The sequence below is a fragment of the Bombina bombina genome, chromosome 4 (genome assembly GCF_027579735.1).
Source record: "Bombina bombina isolate aBomBom1 chromosome 4, aBomBom1.pri, whole genome shotgun sequence".
NCBI classification, from domain to species: domain Eukaryota; kingdom Metazoa; phylum Chordata; class Amphibia; order Anura; family Bombinatoridae; genus Bombina; species Bombina bombina.
The window spans coordinates 615,630,241-615,656,141 of record NC_069502.1 but is presented as its reverse complement, the minus strand read 5'-3'; the positions used below and the strand labels follow the sequence as shown (position 1 = coordinate 615,656,141).

Below are 25,901 nucleotides of genomic sequence, written 5' to 3'. Positions count from 1 at the left end.
AATTATAACTGTGTTGGTTATGCAAAACTGGGGAATTGGTAATTAAGGGATTATCTAACTTTTTAAACAACAAAAATTCTGGTGTTGACTGTCCCTTTAAGTAAAACCACGGTAAATGAAACAGCGGATACAGGGGTTAGCCTGTACACTGAACTACTTCATTCTTTAATTTACTAATAACTGTCACCGTGCTAGTTATGTGTACTACATCATCTGGGACAGTGACTATACTACTATACTGTGTATGAATGATTACTTTATATTTAACTGTAATCTGCTTTTTATGTATGTCTAAGCATAGAAATGCAGTCAGGATTTACTTTCTATGTAATAAATTCATATACATAAAATATTTGGAAAAACACTAAATAAATGTAACCTATAGCTATTTTTCTTAAAAATATGGAATAAAATACTCTAGTTGATCAAGATTAAACTAAAAACTAAGCTAAGGATACCTCTACTTGAAAACCTCTTGAGTTACTATATATTATCTACTTTGCTTTGGTGACTCAGATACTCTGTGTAGCATGTTGCATGGTTAGTTAAACAGTATGTCCTTCAGTCTCTCTGTAGGGATGGGGGAAAAAACAACACAATTTCTATATATAACATGAAAAGTGGGCATAATAATTAATGAATGTGTATTACATATTTTGTTTTATAATCTTAATTCAATATTTCATGGTGAAATAAATTTTGAGTTTGAATTTCCTTTTGCGTAGGCTCTGTCTGCTTGTTGAGATACTAATTTTAAATGAAAAAATATCTGTAAATTAGTATACAACAAAGAAGAAGTGGGGGGTGATTAACTGTAGAAAGGGGGAAGCAGAATCAAGCACAGTGGTGTAGTGAGCAGGAATAAATCCTAAAGACTTTTCGGGAATAAAAATAAAATTGAGGAAAGCTGGAAATACTTTAAGAATAGATGAACTGATGGTGTAAAAGAACATTTCCCAACAGAGACCACGGATCATCCTTGGTCTTTTTGATTGCTACCCCCCACCACACACACACACACACACACACATATGACCAAGAAACCCAAATGACCACATTTTTGGACAAAACTAAATTATTTTAAAAATGGTGATTAATAAAGTTTATGCCCCCTCCATGGATTAATTAAAGGGGCATGAAATTAAAAATGAAGAGTTTATGATACAGAAAGAGCATGTGATTTTAAGATATTTTTATTTAAAGTCTATTATAAAATGTGTTTTCTTTTGGTATCCTTTGTTAAAAAGCATACCTAGGTATGCTCAGAGCACCAATGCACTACTGGGAGTCAGCTGCTGATTGGTGGCTATACACATATGTCTTTTATCATTGGCTCGCCAGATGTGTTCAGCTACACGCCCACAAATTACTAATGGGCCATCGTCCACAAGCTTTTAACCACCAACATCCCAGATATTATTCCACAGATGTGGGAGGAAGGATTAGCTCCCAGTAGCATTGCTGCCCTGTAGCTGACTTTAACTATGTGTTAAGCCCCTTTGTAGGGGAGGCACGCAGTTATATGCAAGCAAGAGTGCAATAATAAAGTGCCCTAACCCATTAAAACATTTTACTTTTGCCCTTTTATGTCCCTTTATGTTTGTCCATTAGGCATGAATGTGGGCAAACAGGCTGCATTCAATAGCTGTTATTCTATAATCCCAGTATCCATCTAATAATGGACTTATTCCATCAACCAGAAACTAACCATTGTAGAAACGGCTTTAGTATTTGTGTAATGGATTCACATAAACGTATTCTGCTCCTGTAAAAAATAAACCATAGCTTGGAATATTAAATAAAATACATTGTGGCTAGTGATTTATAAATGTAATGTCCTGATTTTTGTCTCAGAACAAGTGTCCTGTTAAACAACAACTACTAAACAATTATTATGACAATTGTCAACCTTTAAATCAGCAACATTTAAGATAAAACCAAAAACAGAAAGTATGGGCTGTGCAATCTTTATTTTGGTTATAGCTGAGGTCATATATTGGTAGGTACAACTCCATTTATTCTAAATAGTATATTAAAGGAACACAGAGTTTTGCATTTTAAAAAAGGTATTTCGTTACAGAGTGAACTGTAATATTCCAGTATGTATCTGTGCATTGTTTTTAAGGTGAGCCAAGAAAAGTGAGAGAAAAAAAAAATAGGGATAAAGCTAGGTTATTGATTGCTTCTTTAATTTTCATCATTCTAAAATGACAATAAAATAGCTGCTGGTGAGCACATGACAAACACAGCAATTTTATGATAATTAAAAAAGGAAATTTCATACGGCTGACACTTTGAAGGATCATGGTTGTATGACAAGATAGAGGCGAAACGCTCATAACAGTGTTCAGCAATTTCTTTCTTATTTGCAGAGCTATCAGTGTGTCACATGACCTCAACCAAAAGTAGGTGATCCCTGCAGGAGAGCACATGACTTCTGTAAGTATTAAAGGGACAGTCAACTACAAAATCTGTATTGTTTAAAAATATAGATAGTCCTTTTATTACCCATTCCCCAGTTTTGCACAGCCAACATGGCTATATTAATATACTTTTTACCTCTGTAATTATCTTGTATTTACAGCACCCTGATCACGTCTTTTTATTGAATATCTATTGACTTGCATTTTAGCCAATTAGTGGCTACATGACCCACATGAACTAGCAGTCTCCTGTTGGGAAAAGCAAATAAAAAAGCATGTGATAAGAGGCTGTCTGTAGTGGCTTAGAAACAGGCAGAAATTTAGAGGTTTAAATGTTATAAAGTATATTAATATAACAATGTTGGTTGTGCAAAGCTGGGGAATGGGTAGTAAAGGTGTTATCTATCTTTTTTTAAACCATAACAATTTTGGTGTTAACTGTCCCTTTAGGGTCAGATAGCAAGCAGTAGCAGGGTGTATGTCATGTAGTATTTTCTGTATGGGGTTAAAACAAGATAAAGTTAGACAGATCATATCTGGGGGTTTCTGAAAAGGACCCAGGTATGGGAAGGTACAAAGAGCTGGCAATGGCTTATGCTAAATATTTCAAAAAGGGGCACTCACATGTGTTTGGTCTGTAATTTGTTTAAAAAGCTCAGTACGGAGCTTTAATTATTATGGAAACAGGAAGCATAAATCTGTTCAATGGTTTGCTGTAAATTGCTCAATAAGATAAGTAATAACCCTGCTGAGGTCTGCTGTAAGGGAACAAAGGCTGGAATATATGGTGGTATTGAGCATAGATGTAGTGCATGGTGTGCTTTAAGGGACTATGAGGTTGTGTCTGTTCTGCAGTATGCTGTATCTGCTTCATGGATATAATTCTAGGCCGGCTATAAAACAGTGGCAAAAAATGTTGCATTCAGGTCAAAACAATGTGTAACAAATAAATTATTTTGTTATAAAACATCACTTTTTCCTCATGTCAGTCTTAAGCACAGCAAGTTTTGTTTTTCTCTCCGTGCCTGACCCACCTGCTTAAAAGGACATGAAAGCCGCATTTTTTTCTTTTAGGATTAGTATAAAGCATACATTTCTAAACAACCTTTCCAATTTACATTTATGATCAATTTTGCTTCATTCTCTTGATATCCTTTATTGAAGAGGCAGCAATGCACTACACACCAGTAAGCCAATGACAAGATGCATTTACGTGCAACCATCGATCAGCAGCTAGCTCTCAGGTAATGAGCCTATTTAGATATGCTTTTCAACAAAGGATATCAAGAGAATGAAGCAAAATAGATAATAGAAGTAAATTGAAAAGTTGTTTAAAATTGTATGTTGTATCTGAATAATGAAAGAAACCTTTAGTTCTGCAACAACAATGTGTGTAAGGAAAGCATGATCTGTACACATTTACCTTATATAAACAAATCATAACTGCCATATTTTTGTAAATAATTAAGATTCATTCAACATTTATTTTGCTATGAAGAAGAAAAACTGAAATAGCATTTAAATGAATCCCAATGTGTACTAAGGTAATTATAATAGCAGTGCATTGCATGTATTCAGCACTGAGCACATTTTCTTAGTGATGGATTTTGGTTTGTAGCTTGACCATATGAAGTATTGAGAAAGAGTATTAGAAGCTGAACGTCTAGTGACAACAGCTTCTATCTGAAGCTCTGTCTGTTGCACATTTGGTGGAGCAATACATTTAAAAGTTTAATGAATGGTAACATAAATTAATTATGGAAATATTAATTTTTTTTATATATATTTAGTGGAGGAATAGATTATCCATTTAACAGAAATATTTATATTGCTTGTATGTCTGAATTCCTTTGCGAGGTCAATCATAATCATCTTTGAATATTGCAGGGCCATCTTGTTAAATCTGGGGCACTGTAGCACATAAACATAAAAGTTAGGGATGATAATGTGTATGAGGGCTAGAGGGGTCACAGCAAGTGTGCCATTGTGCTTGTACTGTGTGATTTGTCTTTATATGTAGATTTATTGCCTTCATGGTGCTGTAAATGTAACGGCTAGACCCCACCAGCATAGAATCTTTGGCTGGCTGAAATATTTGAACATCCTAAATGCCTATATTTGTGAAGCTGCATGTTTTTCAAAGCAAATACATGAGTCATGTCTGAGCAAAGCCTTTCATTGCATTGCTATTCTAATTAGTCTATCAGTGCCCATTAAATATTCTTCTTTAGCTGAGCAGTCTATTATTTACTAAACACTGATGTACAGAGAGACAAAAAAAAAATAAAACAATATGACACAAGTATTTTGCAGTTAGTAAAAAATGGGCTTAGTCTTGTAATATTCCATACATCATGTAACTCTTTGGAAGCAGTGCATATCATCTGTAGAAGGCAGATGCATTTAGGGATACATTTGTTTGTAGACTACAAATGACTTCATGCTTAGTGGCACTTGGGTGTGCCATTGTTTTGCTGTCTTTAGTATATACACTGTAGTCTCTTAAATGCAGGAAGTATTGCATTTTATACAGCCTAGCCCAGAACCATATAAGTTGAAATGAAAATAATGTATAAAAAGCCCTTAAGGTAAGTGTTGCTTAGTAAATAGTAATCCTTAGACTTCCAGGTCCAGCTGAAGCCAAGAGTGAAGATTATGGTACATTCCAGGGTCAGAATATTATTTGCTTGACCTACGTGGTCTTTCTTCATATGGAGGCAAAGGGTCCTGGCAAATGCTAATACAAGAGTCGCTAGATGCCTTTAGTATGGTCTCTTCATAAGGGGGAGGCAAACATATGGTGAGAAATGAGGCATCTGGTATTAGTGTACAATATTGGAAAGGTTCACTGCTCCATGGCAATGTTGGAAAGAAGTCTGTTTCTCTATCTTGAATATTCTCCTGGAGGCCAATGGCAAAGATTTGTCTCTGTGGTACCTTACGTCTACACCTCCGATAAATGAAAAGCAGACAGAAGCCTATAAGGAGTAATGCCGTTGTGGGTAGTATGATACACAGAAATGGCTGTAAGTCTTCTTTGGTTGAGTTAACTTCATTTGGATGCTTACTCTGCAAACAGAACACAATAAAACATCACATTTTCCAGTTTCATTTAAGTCTGGAGAAAACATGCTTTGACATATACAAGTGATAATTTAGATCAAGGCAGCAAAACGTTTTTATGTGGACAGCCAAGGGGTTAAGAAAGTCAGAATTAAACTTTCATGATTCAGACAGAGCATATCCTTTGAAAACATGTATAAATGTACTTCTAATATCAAACTGACTTTGTTCTATTAGTATCCTTTAAAGAAAAGCATATGTACGTATCCTCAGCAGCTGGTGATTGTTGGCTACACATATTTATCTGTTGTAATTGACTCACTTAATGTGTTCAGCTAGCTCCCAGAAGAGCACTGTTGTAGTGGTGGTGTTGACTAAGTTTGTGTTTAATTACTTTGCAGGTGTTAAAAACATGCTTATATGCAAGCAATAGTGCAAAAAAAAAAAATATGTTCTAACATATTAGAGGACTTTCTTTTTGTACTTTGATATACCTTTCATTGTTCTCCACAGAAAATGTTGCCAGTCGGGGGGCATAATAAGGTAGCTGGGTGGGGGCAGTGTAATACTTTCTAATATTATAACATTCTCTGCTATCCACAGCATAATTTAACAGTTTTTTAATGATAGTTTGAGCAATAAACATGAAAAGTTTTAATTTGACCTAATTTTAGCTTATTTTTGGCTAACATTTTAGTGGGTGGTCATTAAAATCAGCCAGGTGGTGCAAATAATAAAAAGGCCCTGATTGGCGGGTGACTAAATTATTAAGATCAAACATACTAAAGAGAACACCTCATAATTAAATACACATTGCTTAATTCAAATACACATGCTTAATTACCAAACAAAATGTATGGAATTGCTTTTTGTGATCATTGCTGATTTATATTTTCTGATCAGTGATGCTGAGGAGGACCAGACAAAAAAAGCATTGGTGGGCCAGACAAGACCTGTGGGCCATAGTCTCTCTGTTAAGGGAGCAGCATTGCATTATGTGGTATGGGCTTCAGCCCTTTTTGTGAACCAAGGGATTAAATGGCTGATAGGCTTTTTTATGTCTACCTAAACCTTATAATACCTTTTAATCACATATGAAAGTGTTTTATCTCCAAGTTGTAAAATAATGAAATAAAAGTTGAACTCCATGTTTAAGCTGTCTCTGGAATGACACATTTTGCATATTTTAGTACATAAAGAGTTCAGTCAGAACATCCATTGATCTCCAGGACAATAAATCTTTTATAAAAAGGCATTGTGCATTTGTAACCCAGTGCGGATACATTTACCTATTTTTAACTTCTGGTCAGCTTGCATAAAAATATACTTATGACTCAAGTGTTCCTTTTTTATGATCAATAAATCCTGTCTAAATTTCTTTCTGTGCCACAATCATTATTATTTTATATGTACACATAGCAATTATTACATTTCCTGGTCCTGTACTTATATATTGCAGCTGATAAAGATGAAAAATTAATTTTCTTTAATTGATTCAGTTAATGTTGCTGTAATTTTGGATAATAATATATCCACATGAAATGACTCTACAATAATCTTTCACATAATTAAAACAGGCAATATGGATATTACAGAAGATTAGAGTCTATACCAGTGATTTGCGAACCTTGGCACTCCAGATGTTTCAGAACTACATTTCCCTATGATCCTCAACTAGACTTCAGAATGTTTAAGTATCATGGGAAATGTAGTTCTGAAACATCTGAAGTGCTAAGGTTCGCCATCACTGCTCTATACAATAAGATCACACCTGTGAAAGATCAAAACAGGTTTATTCTGTTGCAATGCAATAGACTTCTAAGCATTGTCATGTTGTGTTTGTTATGTTATGTGGAGATGTTGCTCATATATCCAGAGAGATTTATTTTGGTCAACAATTAAGATATTTATTGATTAATTTTCACTAGGCATCAGTAGGAAATACCTATAACTCAATGAACATTAGTAGGAATTGCTAAGCTTGTGGTGGTTTGGTAGGTTTCTTCCATAGTCTTAAAATCTTTTTAAATTCATATTTTTGCAAGCAAAAAAAGTTAATGTGTTTAAAGGGACATAATACTCATATGCTAAATCACTTGAAACTGATGCAGTATAACTGTAAAAAGCTGACAGGAAAATATCACCTGAGCATCTCTATGTAAAAAAGGAAGATATTTTACCTCACAATCTCCTCAGCTCAGCAGAGTAAGTTCTGTGTAAAAAGTAATAAGTAAACTTCCTTCACCTGATTGGTGAAATAAGATGAGAGTGCACGAGGCTCATCCTTTCGGCTGTCCCAGGACAGACATACTAATATGCTGCTTAGAAGTCCTTTACAATGGGATGTGGCTACTGAGAAACTTTTGAGGTAAAATATCTTTCTTTTTTACATAGAGATGTTCAGGTGATATTTTCTAGTCAGCTTTTTACAGCTATGCTGCATCACTTTCAAGTGTTTAAACATTTGGGTATTATGGACCTTTAAATGATGCTCTTTTATTTAAAGGGACATAATACTCATATACTAAATCACTTGAAACTGATGCAGTATAACTGTAAAAAGCTGACAGGAAAATATCACCTGAGCATCTCTATGTAAAAAAGGAAGATATTTTACCTCACAATCTCCTCAGCTCAGCAGAGTAAGTTCTGTGTAAAAAGTTATACTTCACCTGCTCCCAGCTGCAGGTAAAAATAAAAATAAATGAAGAAATGAACTGCAGCCAATCAGCATCAGCAGTGCTGAGGTCATGAACTCTTACTGTGATCTCATGAGATTTCACTTAACTCTCATGAGATTTCATAGTAAGCTTCCTTTACCTGATTGGTGAAATAATATGAGAGTTCACGATGCTCATCCCTTCAGATGTCCCAGGACAGACACACTAAAATGCTGCTTAGAAATCCTTTATAATGGGAGGTGGCTACTGAGGAACCTTTGAGGTAAAATATCTTTCTTTTTTACATAGAGATGCTTAGGTGATATTTTCTAGTCAGCATTTTACATCTATGCTGCATCACTTTCAAGTGTTTAAACATTTGGGTATTATGGCCCTTTAAATGACACAATTTGAGCAAAGTCTCCCTTCCTTGTTTGAATACAACATGCTAGAGCAGAGGTATTCAAAGTCTTAGGCAGTGGGCCTCCCCTCTTACAAAATTTACAAGACAGCCCCCCCCCTTAGATGTTACTTTATATGATTATTTTTAGAGAAAATTTTAATATTTATTTTTAGTTATAATTTGGGGAATTGACATCTGATCCAGTGTTCACACACAGATTTCAAGAGCTGATTCTGCTCAACTAAAAGAGTTCTTCACTCACATTTCAATTTGCACTTTGTTGCTCCTGCATTAAATGCAAGTTACCGATCAAGATAACAAACACAACGCAGTCTCTGAGCGATTTCGAACTCAGTGCCTTTCTTCCACCTACATCCAGCCGTTTGCCTTATTCCACCATGACATGCCATTGTTGGCATTTAAAAAACATTCTGGCCCAGATTACGAGTTTTGCGTTAGAGGCTGTGCGGTGCTAACGAGCAGTTTTCACTCACCGCTCACTTACCTACAGTGCTGGTATTACGAGTTTTCAGAAACCCGTCATTAAAAGACAAGAAGTGAGCGTTGAGCAAAATTTTGCTCATTACTGCACTCCAATACCAGCGCTGCTTAAGTCAGCGGTGAGCTGGTGTAACGTGCTCGTGCATGATTTCCCCATAGGAATCAACGGGGAGAGCCGGCTGAAAAAAAGTCTAACATCTGCAAAAAAGCAGCGTAAAACTCCCTAACGCAGCCCCATTGATTGCTATGGGGAAATAAAATTTATGTTTACACTTAACACCCTAACATGAACCCCTAGTCTAAACACCCCTAATCTTACACTTATTAACCCCTAATCTGCTGCCCTCGACATCGCCGCCACCTAAATTATAATTATTAACCCCTAATCTGCCACTCCGGACACCGCCTCCACCTACATTTTACTTATGAACCCCTAATCTGCTGCCCCCAACATCGCCGACACCTACATTATATTTATTAACACCTAACACTACACTATAATTAAATAAATTAACTAAATTAACAACAATTAAATCAATTAAATTAAATTAGCTAAAGTACAAAAAACAAACAAACACTAAATTACAGAAAATAATAAACAAATTACAGAAATTTAAACTAATTACACCTAATCTAATAGCCCTATTAAAATAAAAAAGCCCCCCCAAAGTAATCAGCTCTTTTACCTGTAAAAAAAATACAAACAACCCCCCCAACAGTAAAACCCACCACCCACACAACCAACCCCCCAAATAAAATACTAGCTAAAAAAACATAAGCTCCCCATTGCCCTAAAAAGGGCATTTGGATGGGCAGTTAGCTCTTTTGCAAGCCCAAACCCTTAATCTAAAAAATAAACCCGATTAGTACACTTTGATACTGTACACATTTTTATCCAATTTTTTGATATTTTTTATATTTTTATATTTTTTATCACATTTTATCACACTTTTTCACTTTTTGATTTTCCAATTTATTGATTCATCTGACACATTTGTCAACTTTTAGGATCACATTTTTCTCCATTTTTCTATTTTTGGTATTTTTGGAATTTTTTACCTTCACACACTGGAGTACAACAATACTGGAACACGCAAATATTTGGATACCACTTTGATGTGACTTTTTCTCACTATACAACAGGCACTAGAGACATTCATTTTTTCCTCATTTTTTAAGGTGCACCTTAGAGTTAGTTTTTATCATTGTTATATTCATTGTGATTTTATTGTTCTTTATTTCTACATATTGGAATATATATCCAATATGTACTAACTGTAATCCTTTTACATTTTAATACATAGATATCTTACATACCTTTGGCGCTCTTCACTCATCTTTTACTATCATATCCTCCTCAGGTGAGCTAGAGCACCTATGTGTAGAGCGACTTAAGTATTGCCCAAAGCGCTTATTCTCACATTTCACTAACATAGCCTATCTATCAAGCTCCATATGGAGCTTGAAGCCCCGTGTTCTAAAGACTGCTGCTCCATAACCTGTCCGCCTGCTTTGAGGAGGCGGACAGACATTGCTGCAATTCAACCCAATCAAATACGATCGGGTTGATTGACACACCCCTGCTAGCGGCTGATTGGCCGCGAATCTGCAGGGGGCGGGGTTGCACCAGCAGTTCACAAGAGCTGCTGGTGCAATGCTGAATGCAGAGAGTGTATTGCTCTCTGCATTCAGCGAGGTCTGTCGGACTGATTTGCACTGTCGGATCATGTCCGACAGGCCTTTCATAAATAGGCCCCATGGACTTTTTCCAGGACCTCTTACAGCATAGGGGGTATGTAAGTTAGAAAGAATATCTATAGTTCCAGAAAAATGACCTGTATCACCAGGGAGCTGTTGTGGGTGAGTATTGGAGCGCCTAAAGACTCCCTATTCCCCCACTTCACCTACAGGAACATGAGAACCCTTACTTAAAGGGATAGTCAACATTAAACTTTCATGATTCACATAATGCAAACATTTTAGACAACTTTCCAATGTACTTTTATCATCAAATTTGCTTTGTTTTCTAAGCTGTTGAAGGCCACCTCTTATCTCAGTGCATTTTGACAGTTTTTCACAGTTAGACAGTGCTAGTTCATGTGTGACATATAGATAACATTGTGGTCACTCCCGTGGAGTTATTTATGCATCAGCACTTATTTATTAAAATGTATTTCTGTCAAAAGACCTGAGATAAGAGGGCAGTCTGCAGAGGCTTAGATACAAGGTAACCACAGAGGTAAAAAGTGTATCAATATAACAGTGTTGGTTATGCAAAACTGGGGAATGGGTAATAAAGGGATTATCTATCTTTTTAAACAATAACATTTTTGGAGTAGACTGCCCCTTTAAAGAACATCTTTCATGAGTGTTCCCTTTAGATGTATGAGATCACAGAGAGAATAATGATAACCTTCCACAAGAGGTGGTAATGACAAACACTGTGGGAGACTTCAAGAATGCCTGGGCTAAGCATAAGGCTATCATACGAACTAGATATGTTTATACTTTTAGGAAATATTGGGAAGATTTACCTTTGGTTCTTATCTGCTGTCAAAATCTATGTTTCTGTTTTTATGTAACCTACTTACTAGTAACCAGCAAGATGTTTTATGTAACGCGCATTATCTCTTTGAGAGACAGTTTATATGCCTCTTTATAAATAAGATTATACCTGTTGTAATTGTGATTACCGGCAAAAAATGGTATTAGTAAGGATGTTGCTGAAGGTATAGGGCTCTTCCAGAGTCCCTTCCACCCCATAAATTAGAAGGAGGGAAATGAGAATCTAATTTTGGATGTAGGAAATTTCCTTTTTGCAATGAGAAATCACATGTCCCTCTCATTGGCTGGAGATTGCCATAAATAGCAACCATCTGAAAAATATTTATTTTTTTCAATGAGGGGGAAATATTTATGACTCTGTAGGAACCTTTATGCACCCAGGACAACATGTAAAGCACAAATACATAGAGTGCCTAAAAAAACTCTTATGAGGAGGTGATTCACTTATTGGTCTGCTAAGGAGACAACCACATCTAAGCAATAATTCTAATAACCCACATAGTAATAGATTACGAGTGAAGCATTATTTATTGCTCCCACTCGCACGCTAACTCAGCTAGAAGTATATTTTTTTTGCAGTGTCAGGTATTGTACATATTACAAGTTGAAAGTAAAAAGTTTTCGCTCACGCGCTAACCAGACAAGCACAAAAAGCTGAAGTTAGAATATCGAGACCATGTTAACATGTTCCCTCATAGACTTCAAAGGAGCGGGAAAAGTGGAAAAACCTAACACCCTTACTTGCGCGCAAACCTGATTGCATTTTCTCAAGTGCACTAACCCACATGAAATATGCATATTTCACATTCCAATGTTCTTAACACAGAAGAATGTGTCCTATTTATACATAAATGCATTTTATATATATATATATATATATATATATTTAAGTTATTTGCCAGCTTAAGGAAATAATATATTTGCTATTAAGTAATAATTAGGCCCCTTTATGAATCATGTGGTGACCCAATTAGTGCACGGTAATCTAAAAAATGTAATTTGTACAAATGAAGAGTAACCAGTAGATTATAGCCAGCACAAACTTATTTCCAGCTAATGACTCCACATGCTGTGTCATAATAAGGAGAGGTACACCCAAATAGCGATCAAAATCAATTTACTTTTTTATAACTTGAAACAGATACATTTGACAGTTGACTTATAAAGTAGTAAGAACAAAGACTCAGTGCAAATAATGGGGTACCCCAAAGCCTTACTTCATCTATTAATTCTGCATTAAACTTTAAATAATAATGCAAATCTATATGGCATATATAAGGTAAAACAATAACCGTAGTTTTAATCCATATGGGCAGACTGTAAAGACATAATTGTTAAATGTCCCACTTTGAAGTTGCACTCAAACAACCATTCAGAGTACAGTCCTTTAGATATACAATTCAAGAGCTCATTTTCAGAGATCCATAGTCCCGTAACGGAAAGCTAGACAGTTAGGGGGTTATCAGTATAACAGTTTATCTCACCAGTGGTTAATATTTCTCCTCTGGTTCTTAGCCTCCGGCTACTTTACCACACTTTATTTGTTCATGCCTCCGGGTCCTCGTAGTTGGATACTGCACACTGATCCCTTCTATCGCGCAGTCGGCTCTCCACGCCGTCCACCAAATATCTTGAATACTGCTGGCGTGTCAAATTTCTGTGACCAGTTTGGGACTCTTATTCAGTGGTTATTGTATCCCATGCACTTTGCAACAGAGTTACAGAGTTCCGAACATCAAGGTGCTACTACCCACATTGAGCTTGCAGTGGGCGTAGCAATTGCATCACGCAACGTACGTTTCACCTGTTAGTGATCTCAGGCTTTCTCAAGCGTCATAATTACCTGAAGCTGCTGTCCTGCCTTTTATTCACACTGGATTGAATATTTAGCCAATGGTGAAATAGGTAAACACAGACTGTCAGATGCATCTATATTCCGCGGTTTTTCCCATTTATAGGCAAATGGCATAAGGAGTGGGAACTATGGTTACTGAATAAAGGCAAACATGTTGCTCTATTTATAATGTTAAATCTCCTATCTTACCATAACTCTCATATTTTAAAGAGATTAAATAGCTATAGTTAATGTGATTCATGATGGGAGAAATTTAACAGAATTGACTTTGGCCCAGTTTATCCTCAATCAGAGAGGAATGGTGCATAGTTAATCTCTTCATTGAGTCCCATCGGCTGCAAGGAATTAATGTTAAAGATCCACTTACATTCAGCTTTTAGTAAATAATTATCAATGTCACCTCCTCTAGATTTAAGATCAATCAGCTCTAAGCCCATCCATCTGAGATCTGCATCACTGCTATTATGACACTCAGCGAAGTGTCTAGCTACTCCACTGGTTTTAACCCTTTCTTTTAAAATGCCCCTACGGTGTTCCTTGATTCTCTCATGCAGTTCTCTGTAAGTTTTTCCGATATAGAATTTCGGACAAGAACAGGAAACAAGATAAACAACCCCCTCACTTTTGCATGTAATGTGTCCCTTAATGTTGAAGGTTTTCCCCTCAGCATTTGAGACTTATTTCCTCTCATCATAAATTTACATATAATACAATTACCACAAGTGAAAGAGCCACTTCTGTTTTTTCTTTTGCTCAACCAATTTTGTTTCTCACATGTAGAGGGATTGACAAAGTGGCTATGGACTAGTTTATCCTTCAGAGAAGGTGCCCTACAAGCAGTTAGTGATGGATTGTCACCTACAATTTTTCTCACCTCACCATCAATAGTCAATACTTTCCAATGTCTACTCAGAATAGATCTGATATCTAGCCATTTATTATTGTAAGTCGAAGTGAATCTTACAATACTTTCTTTTAGTGTTGCTATAAAGTAACTCTTCTCTTGGTGTCTGATAGGCACGTTGATAGCCCCTATTAATACTGTTTCTAGAATAGCCACATTTTTGAAATCTCACTTTTTGGTCACAGGCATGTTCTTTAAATTTGGCCTTCGTTGAACAATTTTGCAGATGCCTTAAAAATTGCCCTATTGGAATTGAGTTATTCTGAGATGGTGGGTGGTGGCTACTTGCCTGTAATAACGTATTCACTGCCGTGGGCTTCCTATAGGACTCAGTGATTAGTTGATCATTAACTTTAGTAATCCTCAAATCCAGAAAGGTTAATTCATTATAACCGTATGAGTATGTAAATTTCAGGTTCCATTCATTCTGGTTTAGTTTGGTCATAAAGTCATGTAATTCATTTTCTGTCCCTTTCCATAACAATAGGGCATCGTCAATATATCTGATCCAAAGATCAATTTTATTCTCAATTTCGGGAGAGGAATCCAAAATATTCTCCATTTCCCATTTCCCGAGGTATAGGCAGGCATACGTGGGGGCACAACATGCCCCCATTGCAGTTCCCAAAATTTGTCTATAGTATGTACCATCGAATACTAAATAGTTGTGATCCAACAAAATTTTTAAGTAAAATAATGACAACATTTTTCATATCTGCTACCACGTTGTGTTAAAAAGTACCTTATAGCCTGAAGACCAAGTTGGTGGGGAATGGAAGAATATAAGGATTCCACATCAATTGAAACTAATAGAGTATTAGGAAAGACAACTAAATTATCAAGTTTTTTGAGGACATCTCTAGTGTCCTGAACATATGAAGGAAGATTTAATAGGAAGGGTCTGAGGCACCAGTCAATATATTTCCCTAAGTTTTCACATAGTCTTTGTTCTTCCTACTTTATAATAAGTCGTCTGTCAAATGTATCTGTTTCAAGTTATAAAAAAGTAAATTGATTTTGATCGCTATTTGGGTGTACCTCTCCTTATTATGACACAGCATGTGGAGTCATTAGCTGGAAATAAGTTTGTGCTGGCTATAATCTACTGGTTACTCTTCATTTGTACAATATATATATATATATATATATATATATATATATAAATATATATATATATATATATATATGATATTTATTTTGGTAAAAAAAAATATATATATATATATATACAGTGGGGTAAAAAAGTATTTAGTCAGCCACCAATAAGTTCTCCCACTTAAGAAGATGAGAGAGGCCTGTAATTTTCATCATAGGTAAACCTCAACCATGAGAGACAAAATGTGGAAACAAATCCAGACAATCACATTGTCTGATTTGGAAAGAATTTCTTTGCAAATTATGGTGGAAAATAAGTATTTGGTCAATATCAAAAGTTCATCTCAATACTTTGTTATATATCCTTTGTTGGCAATGACAGAGGTCAAACTTTTTCTGTAAGTCTTCACAAGGTTGTCACACACTGTTGCTGGTATGTTGGCTCCTCTAGAGCAGTGATGTTTTGGGGCTGTCGCTGGGCAACACGGACTTTTAACTCCCTCCAAAGGTTTTCTATGGGGTTGAGATCTGGAGACTGGCTGGGCCACTCCAGGATCTTGAAATGCTTCTTACGAAGCCACTCCTTCGTTGCCCGGGTGGTGTGTTTGGGATCATTGTCATGCTGAAAGACCCAGCCACGTTTCATCTTCAATGCCCTTGCTGATGGAAGGAGGTTTGCACTCAAAATCTCACGATACATGGCCCCATTCATTCTTTCATGTACACAGATCAGTTGTCCTGTTCCCTTTGCAGAGAAACAGCCCCAAAGCATGATGTTGCCACCCCCATGCTTCACAGTAGGTATGCTGTTTGGTTGCAACTCAGCATTCTCTCTCCTCCAAACACGACGAGTTGTGTTTCTACCAAACAGTTCTACTTTGGTTTCATCTGACCATATGACATTCTCCCAATCTGCTTCTGGATCATCCAAATGCTCTCTAGCATACTTCAGATGGCCCGGACATGTACTTGCTTAAGCAGGGGGACACGTCTGGCACTGCAGGATCTGAGTCCCTGGCAACGTAGTGTGTTACTGATGGTAGCCTTTGTTACGTTGGTCCCAGCTCTCTGCAGGTCATTCACTAGGTCCCCCGTGTGGTTCTGGGATGTTTGTTCACCGTTCTTGTGATCATTTTGACCCCACGGGGTGAGATCTTGCGTGGAGCCCCAGATCAAGGGAGATTATCAGTGGTCTTGTATGTCTTCCATTTTCTAATTATTGATCCCACAATTGATTTCTTCACACCAAGCTGCTTACCTATTGCAGATTCAGTCTTCCCAGCCTGGTGCAGGTCTACAATTTTGTTTCTGGTGTCCTTCGACAGCTCTTTGGTCTTCACCATAGTGGAGTTTGGAGTGTGACTGTTTGAGGTTGTGGACAGGTGTCTTTTATACTGATAACAAGTTCAAACAGGTGCCATTAATACAGGTAATGAGTGGAGGACAGAGGAGCCTCTTAAAGAAGAAGATACTGGTCTGTGAGAGCCAGAAATCCTGCTTGTTTGTAGGTGACCAAATACTTATTTTCCACCATAATATGCAAATAAATTCTTTCCAAATCAGACAATGTGATTGTCTGGATTTGTTTCCACATTTTGTCTCTCATAGTTGAGGTATACCTATGATGAAAATTACAGGTCTCTCTCATCTTCTTAAGTGGGAGAACTTGCACAATTGGTGGCTGACTAAATACTTTTTTGCCCCACTGTATATACACACACACATATATATATCTATATAATTATATATAGGTATAGATATATACAGATATATATAGGAGTATCTATTTTAAAATACTTAGAACATATTCGTGATGTGAAGAACATTGGAATGTTAAATAATTATAGTAAATTCACAGTTAAACACTTTATTAAAAATGAATATTGCATAAATATGATTGTTCATGTTTTCAGCTACTTGACTGCAAAGGGCTCTGATACACTTATATATATGTCTATATATGTTATGTGTTTATATGTGTATATCTGTCTATAAATACATATATACACATATAAATACATATGTACACACATATAAATATATATATATATATATATATATATATATATATATATATATATATATATATATCTACACTCACTGGCCACTTTATTAGGTACACCTGTTCAATTGCTTGGTAAAACACATTTTTAATCCGCCAATCACATGGCAGCAAGTCAATGCATTTAGGAATCTAGACATGGTGAAGACAACTTGCTGAAGTTCAAACCGAGCATCAGAATGTGGAAGAAAGGGGATTTTAGTTACTTTGTACGGGGCATGGTTGTTGGTGCCAGATGGGCTGGTCTGAGTATTTAAAAAACTGGGATTTTCATGCACAACCATCTCTAGGGTTTACAGAGAATGGTCTGAAAAAGAGAAAATATCCAGTGAGCGGTAGTTGTGTGGACGACAATGTCTTGTTGATGTCAGAGGTCAGAGGAGAATGGGCAGCCTGGGTCGAGATGTTAGAAAGGCAACAGTAACTCAAATAACCACTTGTTACAACCAAGGTATGCTGAATACCATCTCTGAATGCACAAACACGTCGAACCTTGAAGCAGATGGGCTACAGCAGCAGAAGACCACACCGGGTACCTGTCAGCTAAGAACAGGAAACTGAGGCTACAATTAACACAGACTCACCAAAATTGGACAACAGAAGACTAGAAAAAGGGTGCCTGGTGTGATGAGTCTCGATTTCAGCTACGACATTCAGGTGGTAGGTCACAATTTGGCATAAGCAATATGAAAGCATGGATCCATTCTGCCTTGGTTCAGGCTGGTGTAATGGTGTGGGGGATAGTTTCTTAGCACACTTCGGGCCCCTTAGTACCAATTGAGCATAGTTTAAACGCCATGACCTACCTGAGTATTGTTGCTGACAATGTCTATCCCTTTATGACTGCAGTGTACCCATCTTCTGATGGCTACTTCCAGCAGGATAATGCACCATGTCACAAAGCTCAAATCATCTCAAACTGTTTTGTTGAACATGACAATGAGTTCACTGTACTCCAATGGCCTCCACAGTCACCAGATCTCAATCCAATAGAGCACCTTTGGGATGTGGTCAAATGGGAGATTCTTATCATGGATGTGCAGCCAACAAATCTACAGCAAATGCGCAATGCTATCATGTCAATATGGACCAAAATTTCTGAGGAAAGTTTCCAACACCTTGTTTTGAAGAATTAAAGCAGTTCTGAAGGCAAAAGGGGGGTCCAACCCGGTACTAGCAAGGTGTACCTAATAAAGTGGCTGGTGAGTGTATATATATATATATATATATATATATATATATATATATATATATAACTTTTTATACAATATTTGTTTAAAATATTATTATTTATTATAATTATAATTATTATTATTATTATGAGTGTAACTGTACTTTTAGATGTATTTTTTATGTGTTTTGTGCAACTTTTTTGTCAAGTGTAACAGTTAACCAGAGCTCTGAAGTCACGCTATCCTGATGCATATTAAAGGGACAGTCTACACAAAAATTGTTATTGTTTAAAAATATAGCTTATGCCTTTACTACCCAGTCCCCAGCTTTGCACAACCAACATTGTTAGATTTATATAACATTTAAACCTTTACATTTCTGCCTGTTTCAAAGGCTCTATTGACAGCCTCTTAATCACATGCTCTTGTATTTGCTTTTCACAACAGGAGACTGCTAGTTCATGTGGGCCATATAGATAACAATGTGTTCATGCCTGGGGAGTTATTTAATAGTTAGCACAACACAATACTAAATGCAAGTCAGTAGATAATAAATACAAAGTCATGTGATCAGGGGGCTGTCAGAAGATGCTTAGATACAAGGTAATCACAGAGGTAAAAAGTATATTAATATAACTGTGTTGGTTATGCAAAACTGGGGAATGAGTAATAAAGGGATTATCTATCTTTTAAAACAATTCAAATTCTATTGTAGATTGTTCCTTTAAGTTCAATTGCGATCAAGCGAACACGTTATACTTTCAATTTGGATGCAGCATGTGCAAAGAGCCGCGATAAACCATTTAGCCCTAAATAAGTAACTGGAAATATGCACCATAAATTGAGGAATCTGGATGTGTCAATTTTAAAAGTTTATCAATGATCTTAAACTGGCTCTGATTTCAATGAACAAAAACAAAGTGAACTGTAAAATGCTTACAGAGAAATTACCCCAAGAATAGTGGAACAGAATGTTTGTTACCCAAACAATGGTAAATATAGCACATACATTTTAAAAGGAATGCTGCAGCCTCCTGCCATTAGTACACAAATGTAAAGCAGAGTTTTAATCTCTAATCACATGTTTGGGAAGTGATTGACTACAATTTACTGTTGTGGATATGTTATGTTAATGTCTGATTAATATACCGGTAGATAAAGTCTAATAATTATGATTTAGCTTGACATACAGTATGGTCCTTCAGTAAAAACAATCACAAAGATACATTTATATTTTATGACTAACAACAGAAATCTCATTAAAATACATAGATACTCCCTAGTTAAGAAGTCTTCATCATCTACAAAGATACTAGAGCTTAATTACAAGGTATTATCTAGGTGGTATCTGACCCCATCACGCCTAAAAAGTATATATCTGCTTTCGTCTGACATGTGCTGGAGAGGGTGTAAGCAGAAAGGCTCAATGTCCCATATGTGGTGGAACTGCCCCATAATAAAACCCCTATGGCAGGAAATAGAATTCTTTCTACAACACCTAGTGGGAGATGCATTTGCGCTAACCCCTGAGATAGCCTTATTAAATGCTCTTCCCAAAAATATGTGTCAATAACCCAGGTGCGCTTTCTCCATAAAGCTTACCTTACTCCAAAGCATCTGGCCAAATGGATACCCTCACACCCCAATGAGTGTTCAAAGTGCTCCATGGAAGCCCCTACCCTCTTACATTACCTGTGGGAATGTCCATCAGTTAGACAGTATTGGGGTAAAATCCAATATTGGATTAATCAAATTTTACAGATAAGACTCACACTTCAGCCTGAAACGGTCATTTTCCTACATTGGGCACGACAGAATAAGCAACAGGATGCAGTACTGAGCTTGGTGCTACTTATAGCTAGAAAATGTATTCTAAAAAGCTGGACGGTGAGAAGGGGTCCTTCTTTCCAAGGCTTCAGAAATCTACTCAGATCACAGATATTTATTGAACAGATGGATGTTAGGTTGGACGTGCAAAATAGACTAGGCCTCTTCTTACGCAAGTGGCGCAGGCTTATACTAACCTTTGAATTAGAAATCCAGAGACTTATCCTGATACCATTTAAAGACTCAACTGCTTTTGTTGAGGGGGAACTGAATGGGAACACTTATTCATAGAAACATTACCCCCGGGTTGAGATTGCTTCCCTCCTCTCCCCCTCAGCACTACCCTCCACTCTCACCTTCTCCTCCCCCCCCCTTTTTTTTTTTTTTTCCTTTCTCCACCGCCACCGCCGGGCCTCAAGATGGCGCACTTTAGATGAACACATAGCGTGTCCTTAAGTTTTATGTTAGGTTTTGATGTTTAGTTTACCTCAGTTAGGTTTTAGATAGAAAGGTTAATTTTTTGGAAAATAAGGAAAGGAGGGCTGGGTAAACACATGGAAAGGTCAGAAATTATGCTTAAGAAAAACATACTGCAGAGATTCACAGCTAGGAGTGGATCATCACTCACTGTATTATAACCTGTTTTCTCTCCAATTTGCTGTAATGACTGCAGATGATCTGTGCATCATTAATACCAAGGATATGTATTGTATGTTTTCCTTTTTTCTGTAACTGCACAGCTAGTGTCTGAAGATGTGTGTTTTGCTCAACCCAATTTCAATAAAAATGATATGTGAAAAAAAAAAAATATGTGTCAACTCAGACAAAGGGTGCTACAGTTCTCCTTAAATTCAGCTAGGTCCTTAATAGCCAGCAGATGGAAAAACCCAGTACCGCCTGTGGTGGAGGAGTGGCTGAAACATGTAGAGGACACTATACAATTGGAGGAGTATGGTTATTTTAAAGTCCAACGAAAAGAGGTATTCTTTGACATCAAACTATATTGGGACTTAACAAAAACATGGTTTACACGAACACGGCTAGCTCAGCCCTTTCCGCCCCTGGAATGAGGCACTAGGCCTAAAGGACACTATGTATGTTGTAGTATTGTAAATTAATATGTATTTTAAGTTTACAATGTAACTTCACTGTATGTATATGGATAAAACTTAACAAAACTTTTTGAAAATAAAAATATATATATATATATATAAAATACATAGATACATAGATGCCCAGTTCAGCCAAACAAATTAATCCATTAAGGATATACAGACACATCCTAAGAGTTATATGCCTGGGCAGGGCATGGTTATTCCACATGGTAGTGTTGAGGTCACTAGGCACATGTAATGCATAAACTATTGGTGTAGGCAATTCAAACCCAGGGTACAGTGTCTGTTGTTAAACTCTTATGGATAGGTGCTTTACCCTGCATGTTGGCTGCTTCCTGGGCTGGTGTAGCACAGGTCTCACTGGCAGAGGCAAGACCACTCTATTTCTACATACCTATGCACATTAAATATGGTTCAAGCTTGTTGGCAGTGCATGTAAACCAATCAGCAATCTACAGAGGTCTAAAAACAGTGCCAATTTGGTATAAAATACTAAAATACAAGGGTAACTGTTTAGACATATACTAGATAAGTATTCATAACATGATGGCTTAGATTACAAGTGGAACACAAAAATATTAGCATATTTAAAGTACATGTGCATCAATCAGCATTTGCTGAGTTCCCATTAGTAATGGTAAGTGCAGAAGGCATTGATCTGCTACTGTTTATACATTCACTGTGCCTCAAAAATAGAAGTGTTATTGATTGTGCTCAAGTGATGTTAGCACAAGATAGCACTAATATTTGTAGTAATATAGGCCATAATGTTATGAATACATATCTAACATTTATTAAAAGTTACCACTGTATTTTAATCTTTTATTCCAACATGGCATTGTTTTGAGAGCTCCAACGAATGCTGATTGGTCAATTTGCACTGCCAACAAGCTTGAAATACATTCATCAATACGCATTTGTACTAATGACGGAACATGCAGAAGGCGTTATCTGCAATAAAATAGCACCATTTTTAAATATACTCTCTTCAAGTACATATAATCTCTATTAATATGGCATCCATAAATGAAAGGAAGGTATTTAGGTTCTGTGCTGACCTAGACACTAAGAAATCTGCACCTCTGCACCCCAGACCAACCCCCAGCAATTGTAGTTTATATTCCTCTCATATATTCCTCACAATCTGAGGCCATGGTCACACTGAGGGGCCATGCACCCCCAATAGACAACCAGAGATTATAACTTTGCAATAAAATTAATATAGAAAACTTTTGAAGTGCATAGGAAGTGTGAAATCATCATGAAACTGAACTATCTCTCAAAATTTGCTATCCCGCTAAATCCTGCTGCCCTAGACAGAGGCCTAGTTGCCCTAGGCTAACATGCACCATACCCAATTTGTATAATATTATGATATAATAAGAATAATAATTATTAAATATTTTTCGAAGTTGTCAGGACTGGTGGATCTTCTTGCTGATTACTCACAAATACCATAGTAGGTTTGTTACTTTGACCCACTAAGTCCTGCATTGCAATATTCTGTGAAAGAAGCTACAAAAATGAGCTCTTGAAGAGATAAGCTCTGGGAGAATGTAAGAGAATAAAGTCTCAAGCTGTACAAAGCAGCTTAATAGCATATGGTCTAAGGGGAAATATTTACTTTTAAATAAACCATTGTATATTATTTACTGGTAACAGCACACAATTCTTACTTCAATATGGACCCGCAATGCCTTAAAGTAAGGGTGTCCAAACTTTGTAAATGATAGGCCTCACTAAAGTTTTTTTTTTTTAACTTACAGGGTCAGGGAATGCATTATAGAAATTAGTTTTCTTAAATAGGACAAAAAAAAGCTTAAGAAAGGATAGTTTGCCATAATTATCAAACAAATATATTTTTTTATTTTTATAATTATGCTACTTCAAGTTTTATGCATTAACATTTTGTATTTCAGTTTTGATTAAACCTCAATACCAGAATATGTTTTTAAATAAAAATATGTTTTACTTATATAGCTGACAGGGATCCAATCAGAAAGCATAGCTGAGGTTAGATGTACTACACTGTTTTACTTTGGTTCCCGTCTGTTTGCATGTAGGCCTTATTAGACCCTGTAATAAATTCTATTGCTTTTGTTTTCATTTTTTATTTAATCTAGTATATACTGTATTGATTCTTGTTCCTGGCAGTCGTATTTTGTACTCATAAACAAAACTGAAAAAAAGAGTATCTAGTGGTACTGATATTTTTCTTCTGTTTGTGAGTAATTTATATTCAAAGAACAGAGAACCATAATAGCACCCACACTGCTTTTCAGTGTACAATAACATTATATGGGACAGAAGGTTTAGAATTGGCTGTTTTTGTACTTCCCATATTTAAAGGGGCATAATAGTTTAAAAATAAATGTCTCGCTCACATTTCATTAACCATCCAGTGCATAATTCCTTAGCAACTGGGTCATAAATAAAAAAAAAATAATTACACTAGTAATACAGAAATATGTATTTTTCACTATTATATATATTTAATGTGATTTAAATATATATATATATATATATATATATATATATATATATATATATATTAGTTTTTTTCTTTTCATCTACAGTATCTTGTTTTATTATGTCTACATGGTAGTTTACAGAAATGAGTTTTACAGTTCAGATACCATATTAAAAACACACACACTTATGGCATTCTTAATCATGGAAATTATTTTAAATATATATATATATTTATACAGATACACACATATGCTGTATATACATAATCAATGACAATGTCCTTTAAATTATATTGCTAGAATAAAAAAAATGTATAATCGTTTGTAGTTTATTTTAACATTTTTCTTTTCTTTATGCAATTGTACTATAATTAAAGTATAATATTTTTTTCACAGTGTAACTAATAGAAGGAAATTATAATCATTTACCTATGTGCAGCACAACATTTACCGGTAGTTTTTTTAATGTAGGTATCATTTAATTAAATAAACTAATACAACTAACTATTAATTTAAGGTTATGGATTACATTCACATTCATCAGTAAGCTGCCTATATCTCATATAATAAATGTAATTTATTACGTGTAAAAAATAAATAAATTGACATATACTGATACAGGAAGTACAATCACTTTTCTAATGTCCAATAAATACGATTTACATGCATAGATCACTAACCTGACTAGTTTAAATGTTAAATATAGTGAAATAGTTACATTTAAAAAAAAAAATGTTTTAATTGCTGGACAAAATCTCTGTTTAAATAATTGTCAACTATAAACTATTATAACTTTGCACTAACATTATGCTATAGTTACATATGAGAACTCAATCAAAAACTTGAAAAGAGTTAATGTTTTATGAAGTATTGCGTGAGCGATTAACTAGTAAATAATTATGGCAAGTGTAGTGATAACAAATGCACTAATAAATAATAGGAAGAAAACTAACAAATAAGAGTAATTGCTTGTAGTAAAATCTCACTCTAGATTGCAATTGTGGCAAATAAAAACAAAATAACATTATGAAGAGACCTTTCACCTACAGTATATTTTAATGCTGACTACCTAAGAATTCCATCTGCATTTGCTTTATTCTGCTGAGGAGTTATGATTTGAATTCACCCACATCTGATCTTGTCATTAGAAAACATAGCAACAGACTATCAACCTTTAGATCTAGCTGCTGTTATGTGGGAATGTAAACTGTTTTTTCCCATACTATATATATTTAGGATGATGGTGGGATGTTATGGTATAATTCCTAATTTACTTTGACTTTAAAATGAAGCAAATTAAGATTAAACATTTGGCCTCCCTTAAAATAATCAATATGTTTACTTCATACTATTTATTTAGTTTATTATGAAAAAAAAGAGAGCCTGTTCTGGATAAAACAAACTGACAACTGCTAAGCAGAATGCTGTTCTGGAAACAGAGAGTCATATTCAATACTTTTTTAAATTCAAACATCATACAGACTCATAGGGCTATAACTTACTATATAACTGTAGTAACTTGTACTATTATCCTGTTCAGCAAAAATGCAAAATAGTAGCAGTACTTACCTGCAATTTTGTCTCTACAAGTGGTAGTCCTGGCTCACTTGTCATCCACTCATAGGTACCTCTGCCAGCATGCCCAAATTTGCTCCAGCTGCTTCCAAGGAGCCACCTCATGTTTCTATGGAATGCTGTAGTTGCCTATCTCATACAACAAGGTGCTGAGTTTCCCACAATCCCTCCTTTGCCTGCCCTGACACAGCTGGAGGCCTGTGAGCTAAT

At 35.8% G+C, this 25,901-nt stretch overlaps 1 protein-coding gene across 1 annotated transcript; it reads right to left on the bottom strand.

Moving 5' to 3' along the window:
- Positions 1-5,011: 5,011 nt before the first annotated feature.
- On the bottom strand, positions 5,012-25,901 carry SMIM28 (small integral membrane protein 28). Its single transcript, XM_053709110.1, has 2 exons — positions 25,686-25,901; positions 5,012-5,492 (listed from the first exon to the last, which is right to left on the bottom strand). Exons 1-2 carry the CDS (start codon positions 25,794-25,796, stop codon positions 5,103-5,105), a joined length of 501 nt encoding a protein of 166 aa, XP_053565085.1. The 5' UTR covers positions 25,797-25,901; the 3' UTR covers positions 5,012-5,102.

What these genes read in the sequence shown, in the direction of transcription:
- SMIM28 (XM_053709110.1), bottom strand. Translation starts at nt 25,796, where the DNA reads ATGAGGTGGCTCCTTGGAAGCAGCTGGAGCAAATTTGGGCATGCTGGC. An exon ending in TTGTAGAGACAAAATTGCAG is followed by an intron (nt 5,493 to 25,685) that starts GTAAGTACTGCT and finishes TTCTGTTTGCAG; the next exon opens with AGTAAGCATCCAAATGAAGT.